At 37.9% G+C, this 18,967-nt stretch overlaps 3 protein-coding genes across 8 annotated transcripts in view; 2 read left to right on the top strand and 1 right to left on the bottom strand.

Moving 5' to 3' along the window:
* LOC144646530 (ankyrin repeat domain-containing protein 13B-like) overlaps positions 1-18,967 on the bottom strand; it is a 207,926-nt gene that overhangs the window by 26,611 nt on the left and 162,348 nt on the right. The window lies entirely within an intron of this gene.
* LOC144646509 (uncharacterized) overlaps positions 1-18,967 on the top strand; it is a 41,042-nt gene that overhangs the window by 3,064 nt on the left and 19,011 nt on the right. The gene's annotated exons all lie outside the window — the stretch shown is intronic.
* On the top strand, positions 51-10,667 carry LOC144646495 (uncharacterized). 2 transcript variants are annotated; one of them, XM_078506098.1, is made up of 2 exons: positions 51-512; positions 5,655-10,667. In XM_078506098.1, the coding sequence occupies exon 2, from the start codon at positions 5,689-5,691 to the stop codon at positions 8,992-8,994; it is 3,306 nt and encodes a 1,101-aa protein (XP_078362224.1). In that variant the 5' UTR covers positions 51-512; positions 5,655-5,688; the 3' UTR covers positions 8,995-10,667. The 2 variants fall into 2 exon arrangements, with proteins under 2 accessions (XP_078362224.1, XP_078362225.1); XM_078506099.1 differs by lacking the exon at positions 51-512 and adding an exon at positions 3,325-3,478.

The raw sequence follows: 18,967 nt of genomic DNA, 5'->3' as shown, positions 1-18,967 counted from the left end.
ATATACTTCATGATAATTTATAGCTGACAGTTAGCTGGTTATATCCTGTTCAGTATCGAACATTTCTGTCAAAATAGTTTCATTGGAACACAGCAAAGAATTACTGATAAATCAATACCGGTTGAGGTATAAAGGCACCTCTCAGCAATCACACAAAAAATCTTACAAGCCTTTGAAGGATCCTTTGAAGGACCATTCCAACTTGTCCTACCCATCAATCACTTTTTTAATGGTAAACAGGTCAGATGTGATCATGAACAATACTGCTGTCTGCGTAGGAGGCTAACTCAATACATGGCAATTAAAATTATTTTAAAAAATGTCCTCCTTATATGGCTTAGGGGAGGAGAAATGACAGAATCGGGGCGTGTAGCGTCTGTTGCCAAGCATTCCCAAATGCAGCATAGCAACTTAGCATCCATCCAAGTACGCCGTCCAAAAACTTTAGTCTGATCCAAAACTCTTTGATTTGAATTTGCCTTGCCGTATTCTTTGGACTTCTGTGAATGCAGGTTGGTTTTATATTTCTTTTTTTCAAAACTTTAGGGTTTAACCTGGATATATGTGGTTAGAATCTTTAGAAGCTAATCTAGCTAGTGACCTTATTTATCTTCAGTGGCACAGTTATTGTCGCCGCATTGATTGGTATAACCGCAACGCCACTCGTACATTAAGGTTCGCTCTTTTACATCTAGCCAGTATTCTCTTCTATCGACATCACATTCGCTTGGCATGATTGCGCCGTCGTTATAGACACAACTCGTTTATGATTCAATCGAAGGAAAAAGCTTTACAATATGGCTGAACGCTTTGGAATGCTTCCAAAAACTGATTTTTCAACTCCATTTTTTTGCTTTTAGATTCTCTATAAGGGACATGCAAAATTATCAGTAAGCGATAGCTCTTACTTTGTGATCTAGCGATTTCTTTATTCGACAATCATTAGCCGCGCAGCGATTGTATCGAAGAGAGCTAGACGAAACTCACAGACACTCGGGTCATCAGTGTTAGTATATTCAGTTTCTTCTAAACATTGACCGTCATATATTTTACTCATCCAAATCAATTAAGTGTACGTAATCAACTATCGCATAAAGACCGCTCTTTTTCATCATTGCTGAAACTCTCAGCCTTTACTATGTACAGTTGCAAAATACTGCTCATTTCTACCAAAGTTAGTAGAGGAGTATTGAAGGCATATTGCTTCTCCATGTTTCAGATATAAACCAACTGTTATGGGCGGAAACTTTGCAAAACAGCCAAAACTACATACTTTGGTTATTTTTAATTAACCTGTGCGGTGAAACTGATGGTTTAAGTCGTGAAAATATGTTTGCAATGTAAGTGACATCTCAAGATGTTTTTCGGTGAACAATTATTGTATCAACTGATGTTATTTTGTTCATAGTACACATCAACACTAGACAAATTATTAAACTGCCACAAAAAATTCTTGAGAATTAGCCAAAGAGATAAGCAAAACGGAGAGGACGAGTATGATTAAATAAAACACTGAGTTAGTGAAGAACACACAGTTGCGAAACACAGCTTATTTATACTACCAAATTCCTATGTAGTCATGCAAATAAAGCTTGTTGTTGACTCTGGTCTGCGACGAAATTCACAGACACTGGTCATCTGTGTTAGTATATTCCGTTTGTCCTAATCATTGACCGTCATATTTGTTACTCATCCAACTCAATTCAGTGTAATCAACATCTTTTCCCAGAAAGGAAACTATCGCATATTTTTTCCAGCTAGTGGTATGATTTCATCATTGCAGAAACTCGCCCTGATTTCGATATTGACGGGAAATTGCTGCTCCGTGTTTCAGATATAAGCCGATTGTTATGGGCGAAAACATTGCAAAACAGCCAAAACTACATACTTTTTTGATTGCGATCAATTTTGGCTTCCAAGTCATCAACTATTGCTAAAGTGCTAGAAAATGTGACTAAAAGTACTTGTAAAAGTTAAACGTGTGGTGAAAATGGTTTAAGTCGTAAAAATATGTTCGCAATGTGAGTGACATCTCAAGATGTTTTCGCTTAACAAAACAATTCTGTTCACAGCACAAAAGAAGGCAAAAGACCACAAAACGATCCTTGAGAATTAGCCCAAGAGATAAGCAAATTAGTGAAGAAGAGGACGTGTAAAAGTTCGTAACGACGGGACAGTGAAATCTATTGTCTTCAAATCGGCTAAAAATAGAATACTGAGCTTGTCAAGCGTAGTCTGCAACAGTTGCGAAATACTGCTCATTAATTTCTACTAACTATGTTTCTATTTCGATTCAACTCCCTAACTTGAAATCGGAAAAAGGGAAGAATTATTTGATGAAGTCAATGCCAACACTCAATCATTATCTCAATTATTTTTTCTCGATCTAACTATTACCTGCGCCTAGAAAAGAGTGCAGGCCGGTTGGGACGTAGTTTGTTCATTTTAATATATCATCATTGGACAAAATGATGTTGATCGCTAAATCTGCTCTCTGATGTATTATAAATGCGAATCGAAAGCATGTTCAACCTTCAGTGGTTGCTATTTCGGCGAAAAATACTTCAAAACTGTATACTTCGATAATTGCTTGGACCTGGGCAACTGATAAAGTATTTTTAATGTAGGTAATTTCAGTACGAGTACTTGGACGTGAAAATATGATTGCAATTTGATCGATCATATGACATCTTGTTCATAACCGAAAGGATTTGTCTAAATCGGTTTATAGAACAAAAGGAGTTTGTGAGAGTTATCAACAGATCGGTAGATTTTGAAATCAAAACAAAGAATAAACGTATCCAATGTACACACATCTGGTGTGGCATGACTTGTCTTTTACATTTTCAACAACCACTGAACTAAGTAAAAGAGAAAAAAAAAACAGTGTTGGAAGGATACTGATCCCCTTCATTTATATATTCCCAAAGTATTGGAATTCGGTATACTTCATGATTAGTTATAGCTGACAGTTAGCTGGTTAGATCCTGTTCGGTATCGAACATTTCTGACAAAATAGTTTCAATGGAACACAGCAAAGAAATACTGATAAATCAATACCGGTTGAGGTATAAAAGGCACTTCTCAACAAAAACACAAAAATCTTACAAGCCTTTGAAGGATTATGTGAAGGATCATTCCAACTTGTCGTATAGGATGTCCTACCCATCAATCACTTTTCCAGTGGTGATCAGTTCAGATCATAAACAATACTGTCTGCCTACGAGGCTAACTCAATACATGCCAATTTATATTCTTGTCAAAAATGTCCTCCTTATATGGTTTTATAGGGGAGGAGGAATGACAGAATTGGGGCGTGGGGCATCTGTTTGCCAAGGAAGAAGGAGATTTCATTCCTCAAATGCAGTATCCACCCAGATACGCCGTCCACTCAAACTTTAGTCTGTAAATCCAAAACTTTTTGTCGGATCTTTGATTTTGAATTCGCCCGCTTTTAGTTGGATTTCCGTGAATGCAGGTTGGTTTTTTTTTTCTTTTCTCAAAACATTAGGGTTAAACCTGGATATGTGTGGTTATAATCCAAGCTAATTTAGCTAGTGTCTTATTTTAGCTTCAATAGCACAGCAATTGTCGCCGCATAAGTTGGCATAACCGCAAGTCTTTTGCAACCGACTGTACATAGTAAAGGCTGAAAGTTACTGTAATGATGAAAAAGAGCGATCTTTATGCGATAGTTGAATTGGATGAGTAAAACATGACGGACAATAATTAGAAGGAACTGAATATACTAACACTGATGAGGATTGTCTGTGAGTTTCGTCTAGCTCTTGTCCATCGCAATCTCATCTCATGAGTGTCAAATAAAGAAGTCGCTATGATACCGAACTCTCCGGCGCTTACCGATAATTTTGCATGACTCTTATAGAGAATGTATAAGAGCATTTCGAAGCATTCCAAACCGTTCAGCCATAATGTAAAGCTTTTTCCCTTCGCTTTAATCATCAGGGAAGATTTGTTTCTTTTACGATGGCGGAAACATGCCATTCAAGCGAATGTGGTATTGCTTGCAGAGAATGCTGGCTAGATATAAAAGAGTAAACCTTGAAAGAAACGGTACGAGTGGCGTGCTCATTTCTACCAAAATACTGTAGTAGAGGAGTATTGACTAGGAATATTGCTGCTCCGTGTTTCAGTTATAAACCAACTGTTATGGGCGGAAACTTTGCAAAACAGCCAAAACTACTTTGGTTGGAATTTATAATTAAACTTCTAAGTCATAAACGATTGCTAATGTACTAGAAAATATGGCTAAAAGTACTTGTAAAACGTGCGGTCAAAACTCATGGTTCAAGTCGTGAAAAAATGTTCGCGATGTAAGTGACATCGCAAGATGTTTTTCGCTGAACAATTATTGTATCAACTGATGTTATTCTAAAATTTTATAAGGAACCTTTTTAACATTTTACCCGTTGAAGGCTGTGGTTCAAACAGCCGAAAGCTCGTATTCTTAAAGCTTTTTAGCCAGAGATCGTTTTCAACTGAATTTTATAACATGTTTTATCCTGGCTGCGGCCCTTCAATATTTTCATGATGTTATTCTGTTCATGCACACAACAGTAGACAAATTATCAAACGACCACAAAACATTCTTGAGAATTAGCCAGAGAGATAAGCAAAACGAAACAAAGTTGGTAAAGCGTACAATTGCGAACCACAGCTTATTTCTAAGATAAATAGTACAGTCAGAAGTACTTCTGGTACAGTGGGCTGCTAACTTGAAATCAGAAAACAGAAAGAATTATTTGACTAAGTCATGCAAACACTCGATCATTATCTTAATAAATATATACTTTACTAAAAAAAGAAGCCGGACTGCTAGGCAATTGAGACGTAGTTTATTCATTATTGCATTTATTGGGATGGTGTTGGTTGCGAAATCCGCTGTCTCTAAATTATCAGCGAACAAACGGATCTAATGTGTACAAAGCTAATGTGGGGCGACTTGCCTTATTACAAAACCTGTCAGTTACCGTTACGAAATATTTTCTGACGTGGCTCACGTAAATTATATTCATTTTTTGTACTAAATACTTAGGCCATCTCCTTTTTTTTCTCTGTTTAGCGTCGTCCGACCGACCCAGATTTTCGCGTTTTCAAAAAAAAAAAAAAAATTTATACAGAAGGTATAGAAGGCAATGACACATTATTTTAAATAATGTTTCATCCTTTTTACGCTGTTCTTGTTTGAGTTTAACCACGACGTCGATTTTTCCTTCCTCCATTGCCGCCATGTTGACTTTGTAACCATGTCTTCTTGTTTCCAGGCTCCACGGACATTATGCTGAGGTACCGGGCCTCCTAGTTCCAGACTCCTTATCAACTTTTTTTTTTTTGAATTTTTTTTTTTTAATTCCGACCGACCGACCCAAAATCAGAAAACACATACGACGATAAACGAAAAAAAAAAAGGGGATGGCCTTAATTTTATCATGTTGAAATGCAACTGTGGATTGCAAAAAGAGAATCTAATATATCGATTTGACTATTATGACATTTAGAGCAGTTAAAAAACCCCTTTATTTCAACAGGCACAATAGTTGGCAATATAATAATCGCTGTGGTCTGTGAAATATTTCAACTTTAATTTACTCCAGGCCTGACTTTACTCATTCCAATCAATGTTATTTTCACAGATCCTACTGAGCGCGAATCGCGATCGTACACAAAATGGATAAACTGAACGAGTTCTTGAAACCCAAAACCTTTAACAAGGTTAGCTACTTCGCAATGATTGCGTGGACCATAGTCGGAGTCATCTTGTGTAGCATCTTTGCAGATATTGAGAACAATGAGACAAGATTCGATTTCCGCTGTGCTGTGAAAAGTGAAAAGAAAGACGTCGTGCAAGGCAAGTGTTTCGATCAGTACCGGGAGCGATACAACCAATTTGGTGTTCCCGTCTATGCCTTTGTGATCGTCAACTTTTTTTTTATTGGAATTGTTTGCATTATTTATTCCCAAACCGTAACGTCGAGAGTTGATCGACTGCTGGACGCCAGAAAGACAGATGCCGAGGGACCGCGCCCACCGAAAACACACAGAGTGGCTGTAGCGTATAGTTGTCAACTTGCCGCCAGACTTGTTTTAGGAGTAACGTTTATTGTCTTACAAACTAAATTTCTTTATCCTTCGAGCTTCCCTTCCAATTTCGATTGTGATGATACGCCAGAAAGCAGTCGGGCGGCGAATGCGTCAGGCGGTAACATTCAGAACAGGACAATATACGAGTGTCACAACCAAAGAGCAACAAACAAAACCTTCTGGATGTACGCTGTAACAGTGGTGAATTGGCTTTTTTTGTTTTATATTCTGCTCGAGATCATCTGGATCTTATCACTTCTAGCAAGAAAAGGGAGAAAATTCCTCAAAGATTCTGCGTTTCTTGCATATTATCTGAATTCCAACTCTGAGCTTTCATCATTCATCAAAAACCTGAAGAAAAAAATTATTGCAGATACAGAGACACTCGCAGATATCAAGCCACCCTATCAACCTAAACCAGGTGAAGGCAAGAGAACAATTCTGGCGTTTGACAACATTTATACCAAGTTAGTTCTTATTCCCGACAGAGCAAAATACGACTTGATCAAAGATAGACGTAGAGAGGAACTACTAAACGAACTAGTCCCAATACAAGACAACAAAATTCAACCACTGAAAAGACCAGAAGATATTGTCGACGCTAAAAAGAAGATACTACTTGTTGGTCGTCCTGGGATTGGCAAAACTTGCCTTTGCACTAAGTTTTTTCGAGACTGGGCATCGGGTAAGCTGTTCAAAAAGTTTGAGATTGCTTTCCTTATCAAGTTCAGAAGATTCAAACCGGAAGAAAATATCAATCTTCGCGAGCTACTCAACCACGCGGAATTTTCAGAGACAGATCTCCCTCCTGAGGTCTGGAATTATGTTCGTGACAATCCTGAGGAGGTTCTGATCTTGTTCGATGGCTTGGACGAATATAAAAAACACTCAAGTATCGCTAAGCCGTCCGACAGTAACTACAATAGCAAAGTTGACGAGAAGATGCCTATCCATGCCTTATATTCCAAACTAATGAAGGGAGAATTTCTCTCCGGAGCCACTGTTTTAACAACTACAAGAGCCACGGCCGTGTCAAGCGTCCGTCATTTGAACATTGACAACACATTTGAAATTCTTGGCTTTACAGCCGAGGACGTTGACAGATTTGTGGAAAACTTTACAAAAGATGCAGAGAAAAAATTGAGCGGCGTAGGAGAAAAGATAAAGGAACACATCCGCGGGAATGCGAACTTACGCTCACTGTGCTACGTTCCAGTTAACTGTCAAATCATTTGCTCCAGCCTGCTGCGAAACGTACGCTTCCACGTGGAGATGGAAAAAAACTTAAGTGATATAAGCCTTCCTGCAAAACTTACTAAATTGTACAATGAAGTCATGAGAATATTTTTCTTCACGCGCGACAAGAAAGACAATGATCCTAGCCAGGAAGGAATTGAATTAGATAATTTAAGCTTACCTCCCGAAGCGACAAATAGAGAAAAACAGCAATTCAAACTACTAGGAAAACTTTCATTTGAAGGTATTAAAGAAGGAAAATTAATCTTTGGATCAAGCGAAGTACCACAGGAATTGGAAAAAAGTGCACTTTTCTACCAAATGCGGGATCATCGCAGTAGCCCTGACACGAGCGAAGAACAGTTCTGTTTCATGCACTTGACAATGCAGGAATTTCTTGCAGCGAAGCATATAACCGAAACCATGAATGAAGCAGAATTGAGAACATTTGTTAAAGATTACATCGATGAAGGTGAATGGCAAGTTGTTTTGCTGTTTGTTGCTGGCTTGCTCGGTGAACGAGATGAGCAATTGATGAAGATCTTTACCGACCTGCTTCCCGAGAAAACAAAAGAGAAAGATGAAATGCAGCTGATGGATATGCCACCCGAGTCAGAGCTACGCACATTTATCTGTTGGCCGACTTACAGCGAAAAACATTTAGCACTGACAATATTAAAATGTCTTCATGAAGGCAGTGAATCAAACGTAGTACAAAGCAAGTTAGAAAGCATTAGATGTAATGCTGTAGATTTTAGTGAGTGTAGTCTCGCTCCTGCTGACTGTACAGCAATAGTGCATGTGTTTAAACATGTGCAACAAATTTCACTCATAAATTTGTTCATTAATAACTTTGGCCCGTTGGGTTTTGCAGAGATTACAAAGTTGTTTGACAATGACAATAGTCAACTAACGCACTTAAACCTCGGGTTCAATAGGATAGGAGATGAAGGTGTAAAACAATTGAGTAAAGGAATTGTAAATAGTAATTTAGAATCGTTAAACCTCAGTGTGAATAGCATTACAGATAAAGGATTAAATTATTTAAGTGATAAACTTCTAAATACAAAAGTAAAATCATTAAACCTCGGTGGCAATAATTTTACAGATAAAGGATTAAATTATTTAAGTGATAAACTTGTTAATACAAATGTAAAATCGTTAAACCTCAGTGTGAATAGCATTACAGATAAAGGATTAAATTATTTAAGTGATAAACTTGTAAATACGAAAATAAAATCGTTAAACCTCAGTGGCAATAATATTACAGATAAAGGATTAAATTATTTAAGTGATAAACTTGTTAATACAAATGTAAAATCGTTAAACCTCAGTGACAATAATATTACAGATAAAGGATTAAATTATTTAAGTGATAAACTTGTTAATACAAATGTAAAATCGTTAAACCTCAGTGACAATAATATTACAGATAAAGGATTAAATTATTTAAGTGATAAACTTGTTAATACAAATGTAAAATCGTTAAACCTCAGTGTGAATAGCATTACAGATAAAGGATTAAATTATTTAAGTGATAAACTTGTAAATACAAATGTAAAATGGTTAAACCTCAGTTTCAATCCAAACATAACACGTGAAGCTGAACAGCGCATCCAAGATGCTAATCCTAATTGCGAGTTCATCTTCTTTTAAAATTATTTCAAAACTATTGTCATTGTCTTTCAAAAAATATCAACTAAACAAATTGTAAGGATTATTGTTGTTGGGTGACCGACTGAAAAAGATAAAACAGGAACTCCGTAAAAAAAACTCAAAACAATCTTAAAATAAATGAAGAGAAGTTTTCATGTCAGTGACTGATGTGTGAAGATATGAATCATGTTAAGATTGAAGTCGCTTTACATCTTCAATACAACAACAGGTGTCTAGGTAAGATGAATTTGTGTGTTTTATATCATTTGACAATGATTCAAACATCTTGTGTAAGATGTGGTTTTATATTTACGGAGTTTTTGAAAAACAAAGGTCACTCAGCTAAATACCAGTTAAAATATCGTGTTAGGAGAAGACATGTAGCAAACACCACAAATATATCAGGCAAAAACACTTTAATAAGCTACTCAATTCAAAGAAAATTGTACACAGAAAGAAAGACAAAACAAAACATCATTCTTAGCTCTTTTATCGACGGCAGCAAATCCATTGCTTGTATCTGAAAGTTGTGTTTGCTTCATGTAGCGTTTTGAAACGAAATAAAATATTGTCTTTTCAACTCCAAAGGATTTCTAGCAAACCAAACTTTTCAACTTTGAAGGTTATTTGTAGCCAGCAGCATTTAAACAAGTACAGACAGAAAACCCAGCCTTCGCCAGAAGCGTGAAACTGTCAAACTGAAATGAAAATCATCGCTTGGCGACATTTTGCTGGGATGTAGGATCGAAATTATCCAATCAAAAAAATGTTGTGTTTCCCGAGAGGTCCTCCTTGTGAGTTGAAAAGAAAATGGCGCCAAAATTCGACCATTACAAATCAAGGCAATCTTCGGGTAAAAAATTTCATTGAATGAGTTTTTTCCAGCCTTAGTTCACAGTTCACTGACACTGCTGGGAATTTTTTAGGTGTGCATGCTCAGCAGGATTTTTTTAAGCAGAATAATAGTATATTTTTTTGCTTGTGGGTTTTTTTTGTCTTGGGAGCTGGAGGTAGAATTTTAATGTAGGCAATCACTCCTCCGTTGATTTCTAAAGGTCCACCACTTACTTGCTCCAAGGTTAAGCAGCGATTGTAGGTTTACTTAAATGAGTCACTGTGTTAATAATTTGAACTGTATTAATACACAACTGTAGAAGGCACCAGAGAGTTGTCAAAAATTCTGTTCCTAAGTTTTTATGACATCATTCTAACTTTCAAAATGGTTTTAGACCAAAATTGTTTTTAAGTAACAGAACTGTAGATATTTATAACTTAAGAATAACAAGACTGAACTTTCAGATTTTGCTAATCGAGCTGATTTGATTCAAGTTTTAGCAGTGATTGTAAGTGTACTTAAACAAGTCACTGTGTTAGTAATTTGAACTGTAAGCTTTAGATATTAGAAAGCTTATATACAAAATGTAGAAGGCAGCAGAGTTGTTGAAAATTTTGTTCCTTATTAATATAAGTTTTTTGGTATCATTCTACCTTTTTAGATTTTTTTAATCAGTTTCAAAATTGAGTTTGTAGTATTCACAACTGTAGATAATTTCATTTACAACTTTGTCTTGAATGCAATTTAAGTGATGGACTTTAACTGATATTAGTAACTTGTTAACTATGTAAATATAGAATTTTTGCTGTCCAGTTTAGAATAAATATTTTGTGAGGAAGTTTTGTGTTGTGTTCAATTTTAGCTCGATATAAACTTAGGATTTGGACAAACTATGCTTGGCTATGAAACCGGCACAAGATGAGTTTTGCGACATATAATTTTTAAAAAAATACTGTATTTAGAGAGGAAACCACATCAGCTCTAGCTGGTTTTCATGCGGGAGGTCGAATTGGCAATTGGAAATGTTAGTTTTTAAGGAGGGAGGAAACCGGAGAAAAACCCTCGGAGCAAGGCGAGAACCAGCAACAAACTCAACCCACATATGGCACCCGGCCGGATTCAAACCCAGACCACATTGGTAGGAGCCGGGCACTTTCATCACTACGCCATACCTGCTCCCCCATAAATTAAAATTCACCAACATAAACAACCTGCATTATAAAGGAAATGTTGACCTAGTAGATGACATGACAAGCTCAATCAGCTTTTTTGGAGGGCAAATAAAATAAGATTTCTTTTGTTTTATGGGCCTCTGGTACAACATTACCGAGACAATAATATTAGCGGAGCTCGCAAGGCGCCGAAGGCGCCTTGTGCGGAGCCCCATAGACAGGCAAATGGTATGAAAGAAGGAACACTATGGAAATGAGTTTTCATGGTCAACATGGATAGCGGCATGGTTCGCGGGCGCGTACGTACGGCGTACGGAGTCGCGCAAGATGGCCGCCATAGTTTGATGGTAGAAATAGTGAAGCAAGAAGGCCGTATAAAGGCGGCCGTATAAAGGCGGCCTTTAAAATTTAAAGAGGTTTGAAAAGAAAAACAAGAAGCAATGAAACAAAATGTGGCTGAAAATTACGTGTAGAAAGTAATCGACCGCCAAAAAAGTGGACATTGAGAGCCATAATCGATCGATGACTTTCGTGTCTATCTGTAAAGCCAGCATCGTACATGAACGAGCATTCGAAAGCTAAATCGGGTTGATAGAATAAACAAACCATTTTATTGCTACGGGGTAAAAAAAAAAAAAGAAAAAAAAAAGGAAAAAAAAAAAAAAACTTGACCCTCCGGGATTTGAACTCACGACCTCCGGATCCGCAGACTGGCACCTTTTTTTTTTTTTTTTTTTTTTTATTTCTGCTAAGACAGCTCTTTTGTGAGCTGTTTATTTACAATTTTAATACTTAACTAGATAGTTTTCAGAGCGAGTACATTAAGTTTGTATTCGTTATTGCTATTTCTACAGATTACTTACAGCAGTGTTTTTCGTTGTTTTACAGGTTGAACAGAAAGTCAGCTTATTGGTAACCACTAAGGACTACTAAAGAGAGATTCTTACATTAAATGTTAAAACATAGCTTATCATTAACTACAGTCACGATTGTGTTATTGATACACCATTTGAAAGGGAAAAGATACTGTGTTCCTTTCGCGTTGTGTAATTTAAAATCTTGAGCTATAATTTGTTTAATCATAGACTTAAAAATTGCTGAGATAGGAAGAATGTTGCTATGAATACGGTATTCTACCGCAGATTTTTGAATGGCATACCTTGCCATATGTAATAGAAAGTTGATTAAATGGATCTTATTCCTTATGTGCTTATTTGATTTCTTAAGTTGAATTCCAAAGAGGATAATTTGGTCTGTCAAAGTAATCGTTTTGTCTGAGATGTCACTGATATAAGCCTTTACTGTTGACCAGAAAGGCAGTACTGTTGGACACTGTAAGAACAGGTGGTCTATTGTTTCAGTTGCAGTGCAGTTGTGGCAAGTAATCGTGTGGTAGACGTTTATTTTAAAGAGTGAGTAGGCCGTGAGGAGTACACGGTGGGCTATTTTCCAAGCAATGTCCCCGTACTTATTGGGGAGCAGGGGGCAGTATAATGACTTCCAAAAGGAAGCATTGAAGTTCGGAGTGGGGTGAAGGTTCCGTTTCCAGTACTGTAGGCCGTGGGCCTCCGTGTTTGAGTCTTTCGTGAGTATAAGGTAGAAGAGTCGTGTAGTGAGGTTAGCAAGTGGAGTCCGCGGGGTGTTAAGGATAAAAGTAACTGGGGTGGTGGCGCGGTGGAATGTACACTGTGTGGAGATTAGGCGGGACCACGCGTCAGGGAGGGCTGCTTGGATGGTCTGCAGTTCCCGTAAAACCTGTTCCGGTGGGGTGTCCGGGAGGAGTTCGCATATAGCGCGGGCAGGGAGTAAGCCGGGGATAGCGAGGTAACAGATGTCACGCACTTGCGTGACACCAGATGTAATCCAATGTCTGAACAAGAGCGTGTTGTCTAAACTGGTAATATTGGGGTTTAGGAATAGAGGTTCAGCCAAAATGTCGATGAGGGATGCGGGGAGTGGGTCCCGTGAAACATGGGGTTGGAGTTTTGTCCACGCTATTAATAGTTCCCTATGGAAAGCGGGGATTGACTGGTCGATATGATGGGGTTTGAAAGAGGTAGCTAAGGTTCGGGAACCCAGTGTGAACCCGGCTACACGTAAATAATGGGAGACGAAATATTTCCAACTTGCAGATTCGGGGCTAAGTAAACGACGTAGTGTAGTGAGGCGTAAAGCCGTTATTTTCGTCCCAATGCGATGTACGTTGAACCCACCCTCGTCGCGGGGTAGCGCGAGAATGTCACGGTTAACAAGTGGCTTCTTGTTAGACCAGAAAAAACGATAGATGGCTTGTTCGATGTCACGAACAGCCCATGGTGGAATTGTTAGAGCCGTGGCGTGATACCAGAGCACTGAGGTTAACAGTCCATTAATGACCAAAGTTTTGCCTTTAAAACTAAGATCACGGCAGGACCAAGCAGTTATTGTGTTATTGATTTTTGTTAGACGAGGTTGAATATTAAGACGAGTACAATCGATGTTCCCGAAGTATAGTCCAAGTATTTTGTCCGGTATGTAGTCATTGTACCAGTCGAAATGGAAGAGCTGGTCAGTGCGATGCCTAAAAGCACCGGACCAGAGCCCCTTACATTTGGAGTTGTTAACTCTTGCACCAGAAGCGCGTTCGTAGAGTTGTAGGGTATTAAATGCGTGACGTATTGAGTGGTCGTCGGTCAACAGTAGGGAGGTATCGTCTGCATATTGCGATAGTTTGGTTTCCTCTGTTGAGTTAGGCGGTTTAAGTCCATGAATATTAGGATTACGTCGGATGTGAATAGCCATTAGTTCGGCAGTTATAATATAGAGTGGGGCTGACAAGGGACATCCTTGTCTAAGCCCACGCTCGAGTGTGATGAAAGCGCTTAGCCAGCCATTAGTTTTTACACTGCTTGTTACATTGTTATAGATTATCTGGATCCACCGGACGAATTGTGGACCAAAGCCGAACTTGGTTAGTGATTGAAACAAAAAGGAATGTGAGACACGATCAAAAGCTTTCAGTTGATCGATCGAGATTAGAGCAAGTGGTACGTTATGATCGTTAGCATATGTTATGGCGTCTCGTAGGAGACTGACATTATCGTTAATTGTGCGGTTAGGGATACATGCGGTTTGGTTAGAGTGGATTATCGTGTGTAGAACAGATGTTAGCCTTACAGCAAGAGCTTTCGTTAGAATTTTATAGTCAGTAGTAAGAAGTGAGATTGGGCGCCATTGTGTTAAGCGGGTACGGTCTCCCTTTTTAAAAATCAGAGTAATAACACCGCGGGATTGTGAAAGGGATAGCATGCCATGGTGGTACGCAAAGTTGTACACCGCGGTAAGTTCGGGAGCGAGGATGTCCCAGAAGTGTTGGTAAAAATTAACAGTTAACCCATCAATGCCCGGGGATTTGTTAGGGATCATGGCCTTAACAGATTTGGTAAGTTCGGCACATGTAACTAGCCCTTCGCAACATTTGCGATCCCGCGGGTTTAAAATGGGGGTGTTTACATCAAATATTTCTTTTTGGGCGGTTTCGTCAAGTCTGTCAGCGGTGTATAATTCTTTGTAGAAATTGCGTGCTTCAGTCAGGATGTCATAGGGGTCGGTAATAGTGTCTAAATTGTCTTTCGTTAGTATTTTTATTGTCTGGTCAGCCTGTCGGGATTTTTCAAGGTTGTAGAAGTAACGCGTGCTCTTCTCACCTTCCTCGGCAAAGCGAGCTTTTGTGCGAATTTTGACCGATTCCAGGTCGTCGAGGTCAAATTGTTTCAGTTGCTGTTTTGCGGTGAGGTAATTTGCGACATCTGCCGGAAGACCGGAAGCAGCTTTGTGTTGTAGGTTAACAAGCCGGCGTTCCAGGGTGGCGCGTTGTGTATTCTGGATCTTGCGTAGTTTTGAGGCATGGTAGATGGCTATTTGTTTAAAGTTGAATTTGGCTTTATCCCACCATATTAGAAGGTTATCAAAGTCAGCTTTTTTAGTTAGCCAATTATTCCAAAAGGCGATGAGCTCAGTGTTAAATGATGCGTTGTTAAGTAAATTGTTATTAAAATGCCAGAAACCTTACCAGACTGGCACCTTACCGATTGAGCTAATCCGACAGACCCTGAAAATGCACGTTGAATATATCCTATATCAATGTAATAGATATTGTGGAGTCTACTAAACTGCTGCGAAACTATAACAGGATCGCGAAACTATTTTCTATTGCTAGAAAGCAGATAATTTACTGTACTCTAAAGTAATTTTTCATGCCATGAGTAATGATTTTGCCCCGCTTTAAGATTATTATTTCTGTCGTACTGCTGACATTCGGTTTAACCGTGAGCAGGAGCCCATGAGCTATTTAAATTTGTCTTGAACCTATAAACCGCCATAAACATTAGTACTTTGGCCGCTTATTCACTAGAATGAAAACATTGTAAGCTCCAGTGAAAATTAAAGAGGTTTGAAAAGAAAAACAAGAAGCAATGAAACAAAATGTAGCTGAAAATTACGTGTAGACTGAGTAATCGACCGCCAAAAAAGTGGACATTGAGAGCCATAATCGATTAGGCCTTTCTCGATTATGCTAGTAAAACTGGCATTTAATGCTACTAGAAATTCTCGCATAAAGCCAAAAAAATGCTAAAATCATGCCTGATTTCCTTAAAAAATACCACTTGAATTCCAAAAATGCTTTGTTTTATTTCAAACAAAACGTACAAACTTTCACATTATATGCTCATATCAACAACAGGTGATACTTAATAATTGTTTGTTTATAAAAAAAAATATTAAAAAAATTATTTATAAAAATAAATAAAAATAAAAAAACACACACAAGTAACACAACACAAGTACACAAGTAACACAACGCACAAACAGTCGAAACAGACAGAAAACAATTAAATTATGTAATCAAAATTGTGAAACTTTAGGATTATTTATCCTTCTGAGTTCTGAGTGCTAAAAATATCTGTATCACAGTCATGAAAAGTGACAGAAAATGCTAGCAATTCTTTTTTGAAGAAAAAACGAAAAAAATGCTCGTTTTACCCAAAAATGCCGAAAAAAATGCTAGCATAATCGAGAAAGGCCTATAATCGATCGATGACTTTCGTGTCTATCTGTAAAGCCAGCATCGTACATGAAGGAGCATTCGAAAGCTAAATCGGGTTGATATAATAAACAAACCATTTTATTGCTACGGGGTAAAAAAAAAAAAACTCGACCCTCTGGGACTTGAACTCACGACCTCCGGATCCGCAGACTGGCACTAAGGATGGGCCGATACTCGATACCAAATATTCGATACACCGATATTTTGACAATTTTGAAAAGTATCGATACTTTCGAAAAATATCGCACTTTCGATACGTTTTCGATACTGCACACGTGACCTGAGCCTACGGTCTTCTGGTCAGCACCTGAGGTTAAAAAATGCAATTTTGCTCAAAAAATTTTTAAGTTCTTGTCGATATTTGAATTTTTCTTGCCTTGACTTGATGTCCACACATTGCTGATGCAACAGTGAAGCAAAAAGACCAAAATCAACATTCTTGGCTAACATTTATAATGCCAGGTCTGTCCTTTGTATGGTCACGAGACAAACCAATGACATCAGGACGGAAATGACGTCATAATATCGATATCGATATCGATATCGAGAAAAAAAGAAAATATCGTATCGATATCGTATCGTTTTGAAAAACCTGTATCGGCCCATCCTTAACTGGCACCTTACCGATTGAGCTAATCCAACAGACTCTGCGTTACTCGTTGAATATATCCTATATTAATGTAACAGATATTGTGGAGTCTACTAAACTGCTGCGAAACTATAACAGGATCGCGAAACTATTTTCTATTGCTAGAAAGCAGATAATTTACTGTACTCTAAAGTAATTTTTCGTGCCATGAGTAATGATTTTGCCCCGCTTTAAGATTATTATTTCTGTCGTACTGCTGACATTCGGTTTAACCGTGAGCTATTTAAATTTGTCTTGAACCTGTAAACGGCCATAAACATTAGTACTTTGGCCGCTTATTCACTAGAATGAAAACATTGTAAACTCCAGTGAAAATTAAATAAATGGGGAGCTCCGCTTTTAGGCTTGCCTAAATCTATATATTATAGGCTTCATTCATGATGGCCACCAAGAGTGACCAAAATCAAATTTCTCCTCACAATTTTAATACTTTATTATGAGAAAAGGTTACAAGAATCAGTAAAAAGATCACTCAAGGCAAATTGGTTTGATCTTTTGATAAATTCTCCCAACTGTTACTTTAAGAAAATGTATGGAGTTCAGTCAGGAGAATTTGTATGTGGATATTGAGACTTTTAAAATAGGTAAACTGTACTGCAGCATATTGGCCTAGTAGGCAAAATCCTTAGTGGGGGTAAGACACAAAGAAAAACTATTAGAGCGTAGACAAAAATCGATTGGTCGCCAAAGCCTTGAGTCCTCACCGAAAAGTTTTTCAACTGTACCACAAACACTACACGCTTGCCATAAAAGTTGTATGATTCTGTGTCTAGTGATACACCATGGTTGTAACAAAGTATTCAGATAAAAGCTCAAATCAATGTTAACAAGTGTTGTCTTCTTTCATGTCATTTTAATTTCAACACTGCTAATTGAAGATCACTTTACAGACACTGCAGGATTGTAGAACTGACAAAAGAAAATGACAAGATAAAAGCTAAACACAAGTCTTTAAATCATTAAGCATAATTATTATTTTTATTAGTATCATTGCTTTTTACAAGGATATATGTTATTTATGGTTATAATTATTTGGGATTATAATTATGTATTAATATTATTTGACTGTATAATATGGTACATGGTCATGAATAAATCACTAAACTTATTAATTGTAAAAAAGGAATTATAAGCTCACGCTCACACACCTTCATGTCAGCATTTCTTTGAGTAAGTGTTGTCTACCTCAAATTATACGATAATTTACAAAACCGAGCCTGCATTTCTGGTCAGCTTGGTTGATAAACAACATGAGATTTCTGCAACTACTTAAGCAAAGCATTAATGTTCCTTCAACATTGCACCTAAGTATCTTCAGGCGTTTACCATTAGTCAGAAACGGCCGGCCAGCCCAGTAGTTGGGAATGTGAAGTGGGCCTTTATCACAGGATTTTCCCACACATCCCAGGAAGGAAACTCGCATATGAAAGGGGCAGGGATGCTTGTCGTCTCCCTTAGCGGTGTAAACTTCAGATGTTTGGTCTTACTTAGGGTATTCTGAGCAAAATGCCAATATTGTTAGCCATAATGGTCTTGTTTAGGGCTGCACACAAAGAAATATACAAATATAAATTCTATTCTTAGTTTTTTGGTATCTTTTCGGGGTCATGAAAAGCTTGAGCCACACCCAGATTGGTCTCTTTTAGGGGTTCTTTTCAAAATTTCCAATGAGCATTCCCGCCCAGGCCTCAAATCCACCAACAGCAGTGTATAATAATTATTTATACAGTGACTGATTTACAACATAAATTTGACTAATATACCAGTCTGGCCAGCCAATTCAGACTAATGAAAACGGCCCTGATCTACTCATCAAACATGTCTTCTTTTTCTCTAGTTTCATTTTACAGTAAATCTAACATGTAGCTACACAAACAGGCAGGGGGGGGAACTTGGACATAGGGGGAAGGGGGTGGAAACTGTACAGGAGGCAGGAAAAAAAGGGCAGAAAGCGAGATTCCCAAGGTGGCTAAACCAGAACAAATTGGGAGATTTTGTGCAACTTTGGCTAGTATTTTGCAATAGAAATAGTACAGAGGTGAGAACCACTAAGGAGGGGGTGGAAGTCTGGGGTAAAAAGGTACAGCAAGCTGGAAGTTTAGATGTTCTGTTCCCTTGCGCAAACAGCCTTCTTTTACAGCTACGCTACTGATATTAATTCTTGTTTTAGTCACATGCCTCCCTGGTGTTATTTAAGACTGCTCTCAAACATCCTGGTTACAATAAATAAA

This window comes from Oculina patagonica, chromosome 3, assembly GCF_052425735.1.
Source record: "Oculina patagonica isolate OP01 chromosome 3, crgOcupat, whole genome shotgun sequence".
NCBI classification, from domain to species: Eukaryota; Metazoa; Cnidaria; class Anthozoa; order Scleractinia; family Oculinidae; genus Oculina; species Oculina patagonica.
The sequence above is the reverse complement of the archived record's forward strand: the minus strand, read 5'-3'. Positions and strand labels throughout refer to the sequence as shown.

Bases quoted from the DNA above. Each gene is read 5' to 3' on its own strand.
- LOC144646495 (XM_078506098.1), top strand. From the start codon at position 5,689: ATGGATAAACTGAACGAGTTCTTGAAACCCAAAACCTTTAACAAGGTT.